The sequence below is a fragment of the Kogia breviceps genome, chromosome 15 (genome assembly GCF_026419965.1).
Source record: "Kogia breviceps isolate mKogBre1 chromosome 15, mKogBre1 haplotype 1, whole genome shotgun sequence".
Classification (NCBI taxonomy): domain Eukaryota; kingdom Metazoa; phylum Chordata; class Mammalia; order Artiodactyla; family Physeteridae; genus Kogia; species Kogia breviceps.
In genome coordinates, this window is record NC_081324.1 from 77,659,049 (window position 1) to 77,676,546 (window position 17,498).

The 17,498-nt window shown below is 36.3% G+C and overlaps 1 protein-coding gene across 4 annotated transcripts in view; it reads right to left on the reverse strand.

The window, feature by feature from the left end:
* Nucleotides 1-17,498, reverse strand: part of MED13L (mediator complex subunit 13L) — a 628,245-nt gene that overhangs the window by 259,958 nt on the left and 350,789 nt on the right. For 3 of the 4 annotated variants that reach the window (XM_067015324.1, XM_059040339.2, XM_059040338.2), the window contains one exon: nucleotides 3,613-3,850. In XM_067015324.1, coding sequence (XP_066871425.1) covers nucleotides 3,613-3,850 — 238 coding nt within the window. Of the gene's footprint in view, nucleotides 1-3,612; nucleotides 3,968-17,498 lie in introns of those variants that run through there. The other variant, XM_059040337.2, reaches the window with a different exon arrangement.

Consider the following 17,498-nt stretch of genomic DNA (forward strand, 5'->3'; position numbering starts at 1 on the left):
GTTTGTTATGAAACTCCATTTACAGCCTAAGTCTAGACAAATTTCCTATGAGCAGGGGTATCTTCCCTCCTCTCTAATATTTTATTATTCCCAGTTATTCCGCCAAACATTAACAAACTCAAAAATGATTACTTCAACCTAAAAGTATACTTTGAAAACTAATATTTGACAAACACTAGCAAATACTGAATGTTATACAGAATGGACCAATTGCCAAAATGTTTTTTTGTTTTTTGGGGTTTTTTTTTTTGCAGTTCGCGGGCCTCTCACTGTTGTGGCCTCTCCCACTGCAGAGCACAGGCTCCGGACGCGCAGGCTCAGCGGCCATGGCTCACGGGCCCAGCCGCTCCGCGGCATGTGGGATCGTCCCGGACTGGGGCACGAACCCGTGTCCCCTGCATCGACAGGAGGACTCTCAACCACTGCGCCACCAGGGAAGCCCTGCCAAAATGTTTTAATTTTGATGTCTGAGTTAACTGCTGGCATTGTAGTAGCAGCAGCAAGAGTTACAATTATAGATTAACGTTCTCTGTGCTGTTCTAAGTACCTTAACTTTTTTTTAAATCCTTATAGCCCAATTGAGAGTGAGGAAACTGAAGGACGGATAAGTTAAATAACTTGACCAAGGATACAGAGCTAGCAAGTCAACAAGCAGGGATTCAAACCCAAGCCTCTGAACCACTATGCCATACAATATAAATAGCAATTCCCCAAACAAGAGCCCAAAAGTGTTTATCCAAGTGACAGGAACAGGTTATAAATGTGTCTTGGTCTTCTCACAGGCTATTTCACAGATATTCAAAGCATTTAAACAAAAAGTCTAGAATAAAACTGCGTGTATCCCATAGGCTTATTCTCTTTCTGTAGGGATTACTTTATATACATTTAAATCCAAGATGGTGCTTTGTGAGGTTTCTTAATAGTATGCTATTTGGGCTACACTGTAAAAACAAAGGGAAATGCCTAATAACATAACTAAAAAGCATTTTAAAGAACACTAAAATGTCCCTAAAAAAGAGAATGCTACAAATAATAGTACCATCATCTTAATATTAAAGGATTCTGATAAAATTTATTTTAGCCAAAATGAAATGACTCATATATACTAGAGAATGAAATAGATTGCAAAACATCCTCAATGTGTAAGACTACCAATTAAAATATTCCCCTGGTACCCTTTTTTCATTATTGCTCTGCCTGTCATATTCTCCCTCACTTGAAACAAAGTTATCTTTATGCCACTCATTTTTCTAATTACCTTTCAAATATTTTCTATTAGCTTGAAACACAAAACTATCCTTTACAACCACTTTTACCTACAGAAAAGATCATTTGCTTCAATCTAATAACTTTCACAAATTCAACATATTTAAAAGGGTAGATGTACTTAACAAAGTTATGATTGTTCCATCACTGTAATACTTCCCTGGTGGCACACAAAAAAATAAACAGTTTACACCATTTTCAGACTCAAAAGGAAAGAAAATTAAAAAGTAATCATTATGAGGCAAAAACATTCACAAGATACTGTTAAGTGAAAAGGCCTGAGTTACAAAACAGTACAATACCACTTTCATTTATACACAGAAACACCAAATATTAAAACTCTGCTTTGGACTTCAGGATTTTTGTTTCTTTGTTCTCTTCCTTTGGTGGTTCTACTTTCCTAATTTTCTAATTAAAATGCAGTATTTCTGTAATTTATAAAAACAATTTAAAAGAAATTAATCTTTGCTTAATTCTTTACCACAAAAACAATATACTAACGAATCTACATATGCAATCTAAAGCAGCTATAAAATATTTAAACAGCCTACATCTTTTTGTTAACTCAGTAACAAAGTCCGTGAGAAATAACACAATAACTTAATAAGTTATTTCTAAAAACACTGATCCTGTGCTTTGTTGGTATGGATAAATAACTTTATACACGAACTAAATATAAGCATAAATAACCGTTGGGTTTGGTTTCATCATCACTGTAAAATGATGATTTATGTTGCTAACAAATAAAGACCAGACCAGAAAGTTAAAACACAGGGATCAATAGGGAGTAGAAAAACGGAAGGAGATTAAGAGTCAGAAACAATCATGCAAAATGAAGGAAAATGAAACTACTAATAAAACAAACAAAAATGCTATATTCCTCTACCACATGCGCAAAATTTTTTTAAAGAACAAAAAGATATGTTTTGATATTTAAATGGACAAATATAAATGTTATAAGTATCTTTCAGGAGGCATTTTATTTTAAAAATTCTTATAACCAGAAACCAGATGTTTAAAACTAATTTTACCTGAGTTCACTGCTAACTACATGAAATAAGCTTCGAGATGCATTTAATTCTGAGATATTGTTGACTAACCAGCTAAGTAAGAAATCTTACCCAGAATAGATTCTTATATTTATAAACCAAATACGCTAAAAACTATAGGAGAAAGGTTTGAGTTGAACAAATGGACCATAAAGTAAACAGCTCAGTTAGTCCACTGTGGTTTACTGCCCTCTGGCTGTTGTGGCAGGAGACATCACAGATCAAAAATGGCTGTAAAGAAAAGCTAGGAAGGTGTCAGGCAGAAGTTGGCAGGAAATCCTTTAGGCAAATTTCAATGCTTTAGAATAGATCCTCAAATACATTAAAGTTAGTTTCACTCCTTCCTTTAAAAACTATGAAGTATATGAAGTAACAAAACATTTCAAACACTATCTGAAATTTTTCAACCACAAATTAATAAAATATAGAGTAATTTAGACATAATAAAAGATGGCTCTAGGAGACTAAGTCAAAAAGAGTTAATGCCCTACCCTAACTAAAGATCAGAATTAGTCCTGATTTAGAAAAATTCTTTAGCATACTAGATAGAAAGATTTAGGTGAAGAGGTGGAAAGTTTTACTAGAAATTCAAAGAATATCGATAAAATTTCCTCTGGTTATAAATCAGTGGTAAATACAAAAAGTAGCTCAGAATAATGAAACTCTTACATTAGTTCAAAATTTCCAGATATCAGATGTAATCTGAAGCTAAAAATTAGGCAGCATTGGAGCAAATATTTCCTGGAATCACCTAATTACACAAAAAACAGGAACAAAACACAGGAAAACTTGCTATGCCAAAATCGGAGTAGGTTCTTTACATAAATCTTTCTTCAAAATATTATCCAATGTCATCTCATAATTTTGTCCAACAAGGCTTGCACTAAATTTCTATTATCACTTTACAATTTTCCACCAGAGTTCAGCTGGCAATAAACCATAACAGCAACAGTCCAAAAAAAACCAATTCTGTTCATTTCACTGACTTGCTAATTACTCACATTTCACTATCATTTTAAAACAGTGGAGTTTAACCTCAATCCCAACCCAAACACCCAGGGGACACTAGAGTGGCTCACAAAGTTCTGATTCCCAGCGTGACTGAGAAACGACGAGAAAATTTGAAAAAAACGGGTGGAAAGAAGAGGAGTGAGAGTAAGGATGTTCCTTTGACACACAACCCATTAAACACTTGGATTTTTCTTCTCAGCAAGTCTTAATAACCTTTTCAGAATTTACCACTGTTCAAAAAATATACAATGCAAATTAATTTTTAAGAAAAAAACAAAAAACTTACCCTGTAGTTCATGATGTATTACACCCACTAAGTTGGGTTCATCTCCCCACCAGAATATCCATAACTCTTTGCAGTCTGGTTTGACATCACGACGCCATACACACAGCAAGTTGGCTTGCAGACAGCGGATGAAACTTAACAGGATTGGATCATCTTGGGCTGGGGCTGAAATTATGGGTCCGCAGTCCCCATGCCCTCCAAAATTGTACCTACGCCATTTGATTCCCGTGAGTTCAGCCTGGAAAAAGGAAAGAAAATTACAACAGTTTTGACTGTTCTTTTTACTTAACACTAAAAACAGGCTTCCATACAGATAAATAAATTTGCTAAAATAAATATTTACAGTACACCTCATATAGTAAGATTTCTTCCACTGAAAAATTTATGTCAACCCTTGATTTTTTTAAGGGGAAAACAACTCATTTCCTCCTATTAAGATTTCTACATAGCTCTTTATATTAAATACCAAAATACAGGGCTTCCCTGGTGGCGCAGTGGTTGAGAGCCCGCCTGCCGATGCAGGGGACACGAGTTCGTGCCCCGGTCCGGGAAGATCCCACATGCCACGGAGCGGCTGGGCCCGTGAGCCATGGCCGCTGAGCCTGTGCGTCCGGAGCCTGTGCTCCGCAACGGGAGGGGCCACAACAGTGAGAGGCCCGCGTACCGCAAAAAAAAAAAAAAAAAAATACAGCAAACAGATAATCATTATTTCCTGTTGAACCATTTTTTACCTAACATTTTACTTTAAAGTCCCTATAAATAAAATTTTCTATATTATTATGCCTTATTTAATTCATAAATTATATTTAGAAATCAAGTAAGAGTTTAAAAAATAAGTCTGTAGAATTGAAATAATTTCTTTCGAAGAATTTCCTCAATTTCGTCCCATCCAGAAGCTACAGTTTAAATCTTTTCTAACCAGGGAAACAGTAATGCAGTACCACAGTGCTTCATTATGAAAGCCAAAATAGCCTGCTAATAAAACTGATGGAAAGTTATCAGCAATTTATTCATGTTATTTAACATGTAGCACACAGAAAAGCTTTGCTTCTGTAACAATTCCCTAACATAGCTTTGTCTTTTGTTTTTTAAACACATTTTAAAACATGGTAACTTTAAACCAGCTGACAGCTGATCCTCTGTCTTTATTCTGTTACATGGATTTGTATTCTATAATTTTTAAATCTTAGGTTTAAAAGGAACTAAATTTCAAGGATGTTTCAACACAAACAAAAGTTAAATTCCTTACTTAAATAACTATAAACTACAACTATGTATTCAAAACTGATAGTAAAACTGATTCCATAATATAATTCTGTACAAAACAGTCCATGTGTCCCTTGCATTTAATCCTTACTCACACAAAGACCCCCTCCTCACCCTCCCACCACAACCAAGTTAGTAATTTTTGTCAAGAAGTTGTTTTTCAAAAAACAAGTACCACAGGTGAGAAAAATAACTGCATCTTCTACTACCATAACTGAAACAAATTTAAAGTGCTAAAACAATTATAATGAACATCTCTAAGAAAAAAATATCAGTTTTCTTCAATCTCCCAAAAAAGCTTCACTTAAAAAATGACTCCAAAAATAATAATATCCAAACCAAAACTGTCTGAAAGTCACTAACTTTTCCTTTCACACTATGATATAGAAATCTAATCTTTAATGAATATTCTTCGTAAAAACTGGTATTGGCATCATTTAGGCTTTCCCTTTGTACCACTTGGTTTCCTCCAGCTACAAAAGAACTACCTGGCGAATGAAAAAGTTCAAACAAAGAGTAAACTAATCACACAAGAAATAATTATTCTCCAATCACATCAGAAATAATTATTAGCATCGTACTTTATGTTCTTCCTGTTTTTCTGTGCTTAAACATTTTGAAGTTAGAATCATACTGCATGGTTTTATATCCTTTTTCACATACTATAAATATTTCTATATATTACTAATTATTCTTCTAAAACAATTCTTAATGTTTTCATACTATTCACTGTTTGGAGAAAACAATTTATTCCATAACAACTGGACAATCTTCCTTTTTCACTATTATAATTATTATAATTGGTGAACATCCTTGAACATTATTTTCCTGATTACTTTCCTTAGGAGAGATTGATTGCTGTAGAACTACCAAAGAATGTAAATATTTTAGGACTCATGTAAGAATGCTACCATATTGCTTTTTAGTAGTCTCACCCATACAAATGACCTCCTGCCAAACTGCATATCTTTTAAAATACCTGTCAATTTAATAAAATGATATGCCCTTGTACCAACTGGTAGTCTTCATTCTACTAAGAGGAAATTATTATCATATATTTGATCAGAAGTATATAACCTGGGGCCAGTCTTCTTGGGTTTGATTCCCAGCTGTGTACTTACTAACTGAAAGTAGCAAGTACCTAGCAAATTATTTAATCTTTGTCTCTCAGTTGCCTTACCAGTAAAATGAGAATAATGGTATTCAGAGTTGATTAAATGAGTTAGTATATACAGAAAGCGCTTAGGACAGTGCCTGGCACACGGCAAAAAATATCAATGATACTGGTTCATTACTAGTAGTATTAGTGTAGTAGTACTACTTCCCTTTAGTTGTCTGTTCACATCATTTCTGTTTTTCTATCATATAAGTTCCTTTCCTCAAATAAAAGCAGTGTGTGTGTATGTCTAATTATGTTTTAATCAGAAAGCCTAAGATCAATTTTTAAATAAATATCAAAGAAGGAAACTAAATAAAAAGACTAAGTGGGGGCAGTTGAAATCAGAAAAGTCAAGTAGAAGACTAACTTTTCTTATATCACCTAAGCTAGTGTTCTGTGCCTAAGGATCCTGAGGAAGTGGAGGGGAGGAAGAGAAGAGGAGGAAAATATACCAATAAATATGAATCACTAATGCTTATATTAACCATATTTAAAAGGTTAGAAAATTAAAATACATCAGAGATTTAAATATCAGGTGAGTCAGTCCCCAAGAAAATCTACGAACAGCAACTTAATCACAAGAATACTTTCACCTGTAACACCCAGCATGGTTCAGCAGACAAAATACTTGGCTTTGATTCAGGAGAATGGTTTCCTAATCCTAGCACTTCCACTAACTTCCTATCAGTGCTTCTATGGTCTCAGCAGTAAAAGAAAGCCGCTGCCACCTGCTCTATATCTTTATGGAGTTGTTCTAGCAAGTGATGTAATACAAATGCAAGTGACATAACATCAAGGCTACAAACTTAAACTCTTCATAACTCATTCAGCCAGAAGTACTAAAAATGTCCAATCATTTAAAAACAATTTATCCCTTTACCTTAAAACTAAAATTAAATATCACTATACCAGTCTTCACTGGAAAATGTAACAGTGAAACACCATTCAAGCCTAACAGATACCTAGGTATAAAATGAATGTTCAAAGACAGCTTTAAATTTTGAGTTAATATTTGATTAAGAGGAAAAATGACTGAAACACTTTGTCCAAAAAAAAAAATCCTATCATGGATGCATATTCAATTACACTATTAAAATATATCTTCACATACCATGACCATGTTTATAATTAAAAATAAATTCCACACAAAGTTCTGTTGACCCAATTTCTGACAAATTTGTATTTCCAAGACTCAAAATTCTTCAAGCAACCCTTTAAAATATTTCTAGGTGCAAATTTTCCCCAAAATGCAATTATTTCTCACTGTCAAAGATGAACAATCCATATTTATATTTAAGTTTAAGATTACATGGTTTTTAAAATATAGAATCGAAAAAAATATGCAAGGAAATAAATCAGTATTGCATATAGATAGAACAATAACCACAACCATCATCATTTATTCATCACCTACTTAATACCAGGCAGCGTACTAGGGTCTTCACATAGAATTTCTAATATGAGGCACCATACTAGTGTCTTCATATATAATTTCTAATCTTCTCAAACAGTTAAAATAATTCTCAGAAACACAAAGCTTAAATAATTCTCCAATAACCACACAGGTAGCAACTGGCAGATGCCAAACTTAACTGGATTTAAAGCATAACTGAATTTAAAGCATAAACTCTTTCCACTCTGCCATGCTGTTTCACAGGGCTAATGGTAAAAATTAGCCCTAGAGGATTATAAAATAGTACAAAGAAACAGTCATCAACTCAATTTAGCAATGACAAGAGCTCATCGCCAAACCTTCTAATTTAAGAAAGTTCCTGAATCTTTCTTTACTCTTCCTGATTTATTAAGAAAACTAGTATAAAACTGCCCACTACACCATCCCATAAATAGGAGAGACATGTTTTATTTCACTCAGATAATTACATGCCTTCTTTACATGTTACCACTACAAGACCAAACCCATACAAGTTAATTTTTAGAAGATATGTATAACAAACCAAGAAAATAACTATTCTAATAGCAAGAGAGACTGGAGGAAAATTTTCTCAGCAGTGGCTGGTATCAGCTGTACAGGTAGTCAGCATCCTCCGGGAACTGAACTTAACTGGCAGAGACTACCCTGGACTAAACAGAAGTTCAATACAGAATGGGTCTAATTTAAAAGATTACAACAGAATCAGGATAAATGCACTTTCTTATGACATGAATGTATTTAAAGAAAATTTATATTGATTCTTAATATCCTATTCTTTTTTTTTAATTTTTTTTTTAATATCCTATTCTTTAGGTACTATACATAGGAAATGAGCTAATAAATTTTCCCAATGGAAGTCATTTATTTGCACTAACCCATTGTAATCAGATCCCTCATGACCAACATATACTTGCAATGTGGCTCTCCAAAGTTAAACCTGTATTCAGAGGTTATGGAATAGAATAAAACTAACGTAACTTGGTAAGAATGAACCCAGGGTGTAGTATCATGGAACGAACACTGGTTGCAGGTCAGGAGATCTAGGTTCAAGTCCTAGTTTTTCAACTATTTACCTAAACAATATCAGGAAATCTCCATCTCTGGGCACCTTGGCTTCCTGGCCTGTAAGGTGATATGGTTGACCTAGATACTATAAAATGAGTTCAAGTCTCCTGACCCAGGCTAATTACATCCCACTCACAAAGGCAACCTGTAAATTAGACTGACCCTTATTAGATGCCTTACAATGATCAGCGGGAATAGGAGAGCAACCAGAAGATATTACGAATTTTCAAGAATAGTCAAAAGAAAGATTTTTCCAACTACAGCACAATTAGCTTAATATCAATCCTTGGCAGGATTCTAGGATGGTATGTTGCTTGAAAAGGCAGCTGTGATCACCTGAGACTAACATGAGTACACTAGGAAGTTCCAAGTCTGCCTCACCTCACTTCCTCCTGTGATAGGGTTACTATGCGAGTAGACCAAGGAAATACAGCTAACAAACATATTGTCACCTCTCAACTGGAGTCATAGGAAGGAAAAAAGTCAGGATCATAGAAAACGTCTGTTAAAACATAACTAATCAGCTCCAGGTAAAGACGGCAGAGTAAACACACACATCTGCTTTTGCTCGCTCTTAAATCCCTCAAAAAAACCCAGTAGGGCTTCCCTGGTGGTGCAGTGGTTGAGAGTCCGCCTGCCGATGCAGGGGACACGGGTTCGTGCCCCGGTCCGGGAGGATCCCACATGCCGTGGAGCGGCTGGGCCCGTGAGCCATGGCCACTGAGCCTGCGCGTCCAGAGCCTGTGCTCCGCAATGGGAGAGGCCACAACAGTGAGAGGCCCGCATACCGCAAAAAAAAAAAAAAAAAAAAAAAAACCCAGTCAAGAAGTTGTTTTGTTTTGTTTTTTTCCCTTAAACCATAAAATCACAATGGTAGGTAGTAGAGATGAGCGCATCCAGGTTTTGAAAGGTAAGAAGCAGATGCTCAAGAGGTCAAAGACTTATAATACCAAATAAAACTGTGGAGAAAGCAGAGCTACAACCCAATTTACACAGAATTATAAATACAGGTACAGTTGTCCCTCAGTATCCATGGAGGATTGGTTCCAGAATGCCCCACAAATACCAAAATCTGTGGATGCTGAAGTCCCTTATATAAATGGTATAGTATTTGCATATAACCTACGCATATCCTTTAAGTAATCTCTGGGTTACTTATGATACCTAAAACAATGTAAATGCTATGTAAATAGTTGCAGGTGCAAAGCAAATTCAAGTTTTCCTTTTTGGAACTTTCTGGAATTTTTTTTCTGAATATATCTGGTCCACAGTTGATTGAATCCACAAATGCAGAACCCACAGATATGGAGGTATCTTGTGGAAGTAGAAAGGCAGAGAAAAGAGCAGATGAGGAAAACTAGTTGAAAGCCTGCTTAGAAGACACTCAGAACCCAGGTACCCTCCCCACTGCCTGTCTTTACAGTAGCAAATCACTGGAAGGGTATTCTCTGGGGCCAGTGAAACACAGGGTATCTGAACTCATGGACACATGCACAGATGAAGGCAGGAAACCAGAGTGAAAACAGTACATCAGGTGACCATGTACAGAATGAAGGTCAAAAATCACCCTCTCCAACCCTCTCCCTCTAAGCACCTAGAAAGCTGGCAGCCAGTCTTTCATCCCCCAGAAAGGAGTCTGGAAAAGTCTTCTCTGGGAAAACTGACAGCTCAACAGAAAAGACCTCAAGATAATGACATCAAAGGTTCCCCAACTAAAGAGTCCACCCCAATCAGTGAACTGCACAATAAACAAATATCACTCACATACTACTTCGAGGAAGTTTTTTAGTCCATCTTTCCTAAACATGAACAGATGACCAGGAATTACTAAAAAGTTGAGGAAAACCACTGAGGAATTATAGAGACAAAAATACAGAAAAGTGACTTGGAGTTAACAGACTACATCGGGAGAAGAAAACTTTTTAAAAAATCTATCATTAATATTCTCAAAGAGATAAAATAGTACAACCATTAAAATAGAACAGGGGCTTCCCTGGTGGCGCAGTGGTTGAGAGTCCGCCTGCCGATGCAGGGGACGTGGGTTCGTGCCCTGGTCTGGGAAGATCCCACATGCCGCGGAGCGGCTGGGCCCGTGAGCCATGGCCGCTGAGCCTGTGCGTCTGGAGCCTGTGCTCTGCAACGGGAGAGGTCACAACAGTAAAAGGCCCACGTACCACAAAAAAAAAAGAAGGATACAGAAAAGAACAGGATGCTATTTCAGAAAAGAAGCACAGAGACCTAAAAGATGGCTCTTGGAAATTTTAAAACAATGATGCCAGAAATGATAAAACTCCACAGAAGGGCTGGAAGATAAAGTTTCCCCCAGAAAGTAAAGCAAATAAACAAACATAAAAAATAGGAGGGTGGGGGGAGATAAAACTAGAGGAGCATCCCAGTTAGTTCAAAACTAAATACAAGAGCTTTCAGAAAGAGAAAACACAGAAAATGAAAACGAGGAAATGACCAACAAAATAATCCACAAAAATTTGGGGGGGGGGGGTGATGAGAGAAGAATGCGAATTTCTAGATTGAAAGGGCTCACTGAGTACCCAGAACAATAGATTAAAAGAGACTCACAGAAAGCATATTACTGTAAACTTTCAACACATTGCAGACAAAGAGAAGGGCCTCAAAGCTTCCATATAGTAAAAAGGGGACACATACAGAGAATCAGGAATCAGAAGTAATACTAGAAGCAAGAAGGCAATGGTGCAATAACTCCAGAATTCTAAAGAAAAAGTACTCCAAATTAGATATCTATGCCAATCTAAATTATCTATCAAGTGTAAAAGCAGAATAAATACATTTCAAAATATGCAAGGTGTTTAAAAAAAAAAAGGCACCCTTTCTCAGGAAGCTACTGTAGGTATACCCCACCAAAAGGAGGGAATAAACCAAGTAAGAAGCCATGAGGTTTAGGAAATAGATCCAACAAGAAAGGGAGCAAAACAAATCCCTAAGATTACAGTCAATAATCAGATGATTCCAGGTTGTGAACTGTGCACCAGTGTAGAGGGAAACCAATCCAGATTATGACAGGTCAGATGGCTCCACGAAAGACTTTTGTTAAAGAATTTGAAACTGAAAGAACACCCTGTATTTGAAAGACTTAAAAGAAGACTCAAATAATGGGCAAAAAGTTTGGGGATGAATTAGTTTAAAATACATAGTAAACAGTCCAAAAACAAACAAACAAAACCCAGATAATTACCATCTTCAAGTTACACAGAGAAGGAAAAGTAATCAGAGTTTATTGCATGACTTTGCCATACATTAACGTAATCAAGTGAATGTTAACACTGAATATTAAGCTAACCAAAATTACTATACAACTATTTTGATAAAATGGAAGGATGGAAAAAGGCATGTTTGCTTAGTAAGAGGGAGAGAAAATAAGCTAAATCCTCATCTTCAATAGTGGAAGAACCACATTTTTAAAACCTAAAATAACTATAAACTTAGTATTTAGTAACATTTAAGAATCAAGATAATCAACAAAAGTAGGTGAGCGTGTGTGTCTCTGGAGAAGGTAAAACAGGGGCCAGGAGTAGGGGAACACTATTTTTACTAAACCTATGAGTTCCCTGTGCTCCAGTGGTTAGGACTTGGTGCTGTCACTGCCGTGGCCTGGGTTCAATCCCTGGTGGGGGAACTAAGATCCCACAAGCTGCATGGCACAGCCCAAAAAAAAAAAAAAATCTTGTAGAACTATTTGATTTTTTAACTATGTCAGAGTACCACTCTGCTTTAAAAATTTTTTTAACTAATCAAAATGTGGTAACAAAATATATTTAATATATACAAAAAGTTACTATTAAAATTGAGAACTCACTTACACATTTTTATAGACTGATTCTAGACAAATTCCTAACCTAAAGAACAACTTAGCATCCCATAAGTTGTGTTGCAAAAGCCAAAGAGTTATTTACCAGGTGTTAAAATGAGTTGTCTCTTCTCTCCATTTTTAGACTGTTAAAACTCTAGCTGGGCAGAGACACACTTCCAGCGGCATGCTCCCCCCGCCTCCCCCCCACCGCACCTAGCTCTGCTCAAACTCTTCCTACTCCAAACTAAGTGACTTACCAGGGATCCCCTCTGCAGAGGGGATGAGGACAGCAGGGCACTGGGCCTCTCATCTGACTCTAATCTAACATGGTATTTTCATGTTGTGAGAAATGCAATGTGATAACTCTCCATACAATAAAGCTGTGGACTAAAGATGCTTTCTGGGCTTCCCTGGTGGCGCAGTGGTTGAGAGTCCGCCTGCCGACGCAGGGAGCACGGGTTCGTTCCCCGGTTCGGGAGGATCCCACGTGCCGTGGAGCGGCTGGGCCCGTGAGCCATGGCCGCTGAGCCTGCGCTCAGCAACGGGAGAGGCCACAACGGTGAGGGGCCCGCGTGCCGCAAAAAAAAAAATAAAATTAAATTAAAAAAAATAAAGATGCTTTCTAACACATATACACTTTTGCTGATTCATAATAACTTTTTTCCTCAACTATAATTTTCTTTTCAGCCCTCAGTTTACCAATATTAATTCAAAAAGATAAACATAAAAAAAATGGAATTTAGCATAAGCATGAGTGAAAAGGGCCAACGTTTTATTGACAATGACTTTAACACAAACAATGTCAAGTAACTATTTTAAAAGTTACTGCCATCTTAATAAGCTACTTTGATAGAAGTATAGTATCTAGATCCTACATAACAGATCATAAGAGTCACTAGTCAATATTGCTTTTAACTCCTAACTCCAGAGTTTGAGAGAAATCTACATACGGTGGAACAAATTAACAGATGAAGGACTGGGTTAGTGAGGAAATCTAAACATGTCAAATGGCTAGAGGCTATACGGCCTCATGTTCAATCTTTCCAAGAGAATAAACATAAACAGTAAAAATAAAATAAAATAAAATAATAAAGCCACAGTTGAATGAAGTTAATATGAAGTTAAGATTCTGAAGAAATTTGAAAAGTCTTCAGTTACACAGAAGACAGATAAATGAAAGATGGATTCAATTTGCTCAGAACTAACCCAAGTGGTAGCAGAGAATCAAATGGAAAAAACTAAAACAACAACAACAGTGAGAGCTCACTCAAGAAAAATCCCCTGACATCCCTGAGAATCAGAGATATGGGGGGTTAGGGAGAAGTTGGTCAATAGTAGATGTGGCTTCAAACACCAAAGAGCTGGCTAAACAATATGATTTATAAGGTTCCTTTCAAACCTGAAATATGAACCTCAAAGATTCCTTCCTTTCAAGCATAAGATTTCAAAACTCTAATATCATTCGTATCTCAATCAACTAGCTCAGGGGTTAGCAAACTAGGCCCCACAGGCAGGCAACTTGTTTTTGTAAATTAAGTTTTATTAGTACACAACTATACCACATATTGTCTGTGGCAGCTTCCACACTACAACCACAGTGTTGAGCCTTAAGTAATTAACTCTCTGGTTCTCTAAGAAAAAGTCTGCTCATCCCTAAGCTAGGATAATATACATAGGCAAATATTTAATATTTAAAATTTAACATTTAAAATATAAATAAGAAGCACCAGAATTATCCTCCCACCATAAACAATTAGAAAACCAGACAAAAAAAATATGAAACTACTGTTTTCAGACATTGGACAGCAAACAACACAGAGGTAGAATATCTGAGAGAAAGAAAACAAATGAAGTAGGTTCTATAAAGCCTAAGGCAGCTAGAATATGTGAAAGCACATCACCAGAAAGGAGAAAGTTAGGCAAAAAAAGAGCTCCATGGACCTGATAGGGGTTCTTTTGAGACTGTTCCTATATACCAAGTTGCACATTCAAACAACAAAATTCAGTGGGGCCAGGCAAAGAACTACTAGAGAGATATCATCATTCCAACAGCTCACACAAAGCTGGGGCGGGTGGGGGGCAGGGGGCGGGGGGCGCGGTGAGACAGGGAGGGGAGCGGAAGCTGGGAAATAATCTAGTTCTGAACAGCCAATTTAAAAATAAACAAAAAATCACAACATTGTTAAACACCTTGGGCATAAGACAGAGACCACAGAAAAGTCAAGCCTCATAAGTGAGAAACCTAGGTCTAACATAAAGACTGCTTTAACCCATCCAAATAATCAGGCCTCAACCACCACCACCACCACCACCACCACCATCATCTTATCTAGTAGTATGATCATCATCTTATCTATTAGTAACTTAACTGCCAGCCAAAACAAAATTCAACTATTTAAAAGAAAAAATAAAATCCAGACTTTCAATGACATAATACTCACAGTGTCTAGTATCCAATAAAAGAATACTAGACATTCAGAGAAACAGCAAAAGGAGGCCCATGACCAGGAGAAAAATCACTGAAGAGAAACAAACCCAGAAATGAGTGTGATGATGGAATTAAATATCAGTTTAAAAACAGCTATTATAAGTATGGTCAAGGATTTAAAGAAAAACACAAGCTTAAAGAGAGAAATTAAAGATATAAAAAAGAGACCAAAAAATTTCTAGTCCTCAAATATTCAAAATATGAAATGACAGGGCTTCCCTGGTGGCGCAGTGGTTGAGAGTCCGCCTGCTGATGCAGGGGACACGGGTTCATGCCCCGGTCCGGGAAGATCCCACATGCCGCAGAGCGGCTAGGCCCGTGAGCCATGCATGGCCACTGAGCCCGCACGTCCGGAGACTGTGCTGCACGACGGGAGAGGCCAGAACAGTGAGAGGCCCACGTACCGAAAAAAAAAAAAAAAAAAAATGAAATGACAAATTCACTGAGTGGATTTAACAGATTAGGCACTGCCAAAAAAAAGATCAGGAGACTTGAAAACATACAATAATAATTATCCAAGCTTAAGAATAGAGAATTTTTTAAAACTCAAAGAATAATGAGTAAAGCCGAAGCAGTCAGAATAATATCAAGTAGTCTACCATACATGTAATTAGGGTCCTGGCACACAAAGGGGGAAAGGGAGGACCAGAAAAAAAACAAAGACAAAACCAAAAACAATATTATTTAATAATGGCCAAACTGTCTCAAAGTTTCATGAGAACAATAAATCTCAGAATCAAGGAGTTCAGTGAACCCAAAACAATATAAACCAAAAGAAAAAAAGAAAAAAAAATCAAAATATACAATTAAATTTCTGAAAACCAGTGATGAAAATGTTAAAAGCAGTTGAGAGTGGCTTCCCTGGTGGTGCAGTGGTTGAGAGTCCGCCTGCCGATGCAGGGGACACTGGTTCGTGCCCCGGTCTGGGAAGATCCCACATGTCGCGGAGCGGCTGGGCCCGTGAGCCATGGCCGCTGAGCCTGCTCATCCGGAGCCTGTGCTCCACAACGGGAGAGGCCACAACAGTGAGAGGCCCACGTGCGGCAAAAAAAAAAAAAAAAAAAAAAAAAAAGCTGTTGAGAGAAAAAAAGACTCATTACATAAGCAGAAGCAAACACAATATTTACAACAGACTGCTCATCAGAAAATATGCAAGCAGAAAACAATGGAACAAGCTGAAAGAAAAAAATCCTCCAAATCTAGAACTCTATATCAAGCAAATAACTTTCAAAAATGAAGCTAAAATACAGATTTTCTTAGTTCAACAGAAGCCAATGGAACTGCACTATAATAAATGTAACTAGAATAAATGCTTTTTAAAAAAGTTCTTCCAGTACAAGGAAAATAGATGGAAACCTGGATCTACACAAAAGAATAACAAGCACCAGAAAGTTAATATATAAATAAATACAAAACATGTTTTCTAATTTTAAAATTTCCTTAAAAGCTAGTTAACTGTTTACAGAAAAAATAATGGATCATGGACTGTATACTAGATATAGAAGAAAAATTTATGACAACAGAACAAAGACCAGAAAGAGAAAATGGATTGTATACTGTTCTAAGGTTTTAACATTATAAATGAAAAAATGTATTACTTAAAGGCACAATGAAATAAGTTAAAGATGCATATTATAAACCCTTGACCACTCCTTAAAAAGTAAAACAAAGAGGTATATCTAACAAACCAATACTGAAGACAAAATGGACTCATTAAAAACAAAACAAAACAAAACAAAAACCTCAAAATAATCCAAAGCAAGTAGAAAAAGACAAAAATAAAAGGTGGGGGAGAGAAAAAAATGGATGAGACAGGCAGGAAAAAAAAAAAGCCAATGTAGTAGACTTAAACCCAATCATATCAATATAATTATATTAAATATAGTCTAAGTACTATAATTAAAAGATATCAATTCTCAGAATGGATAAAATTTTCAAAGGCCCAACCACATACTGCTCACAAGAAATGCACTTAAAGACAAGTTAGATTAAGAGTGAAATGGTGGAAAAAGATACATCATGCAAACATAACTTGTAAGAGAGCTGCAGTGGCTGGATTAATACCAATACCTCTTGACTCCAAGAAGACTATTACCAGGAATAGAGAGAGAAATTTTATAATGATAAAAATGTCAAATCTTCAAGAAGACATAAATCCCAAATGTGTAGGTACCTAATAACAAAGCTTCAAAATATATGAAGCACAAACACATATATATAAAAGGAGAAACTGACAAATCCAGAATTATAATTGGAGATTTCAACAGGTTTCCTCTCAACAACTGATAAAACAAGTAGACAGAAAATCAATAAGAATATAGAAAAACGTGAACACTATCAACCAACATAACCAAACTGACATTTATAAAACATTATAACTCAACAAAAAAATACACTTTTTTTTTTTTTCAAATGCACATGGAACATTCACCAAGAGAAACCATATGCTGGGCCATAAAATAAATATCAAAATATTTTTAATTTTTTTCTTCATTTTTTATTTATTTTTGGCTGTGTTGGGTCTTTGTTGCTGCACGCGGGCTTTCTCTAGTTGCGGTGAGTGGAGGCTACTGTTCATTGTGGTGTGCAGGCTTCTTATTGTGGTGGCTTCTCTTGTTGCAGAGCATGAGCTCTAGGTGCGCGGGCTTCA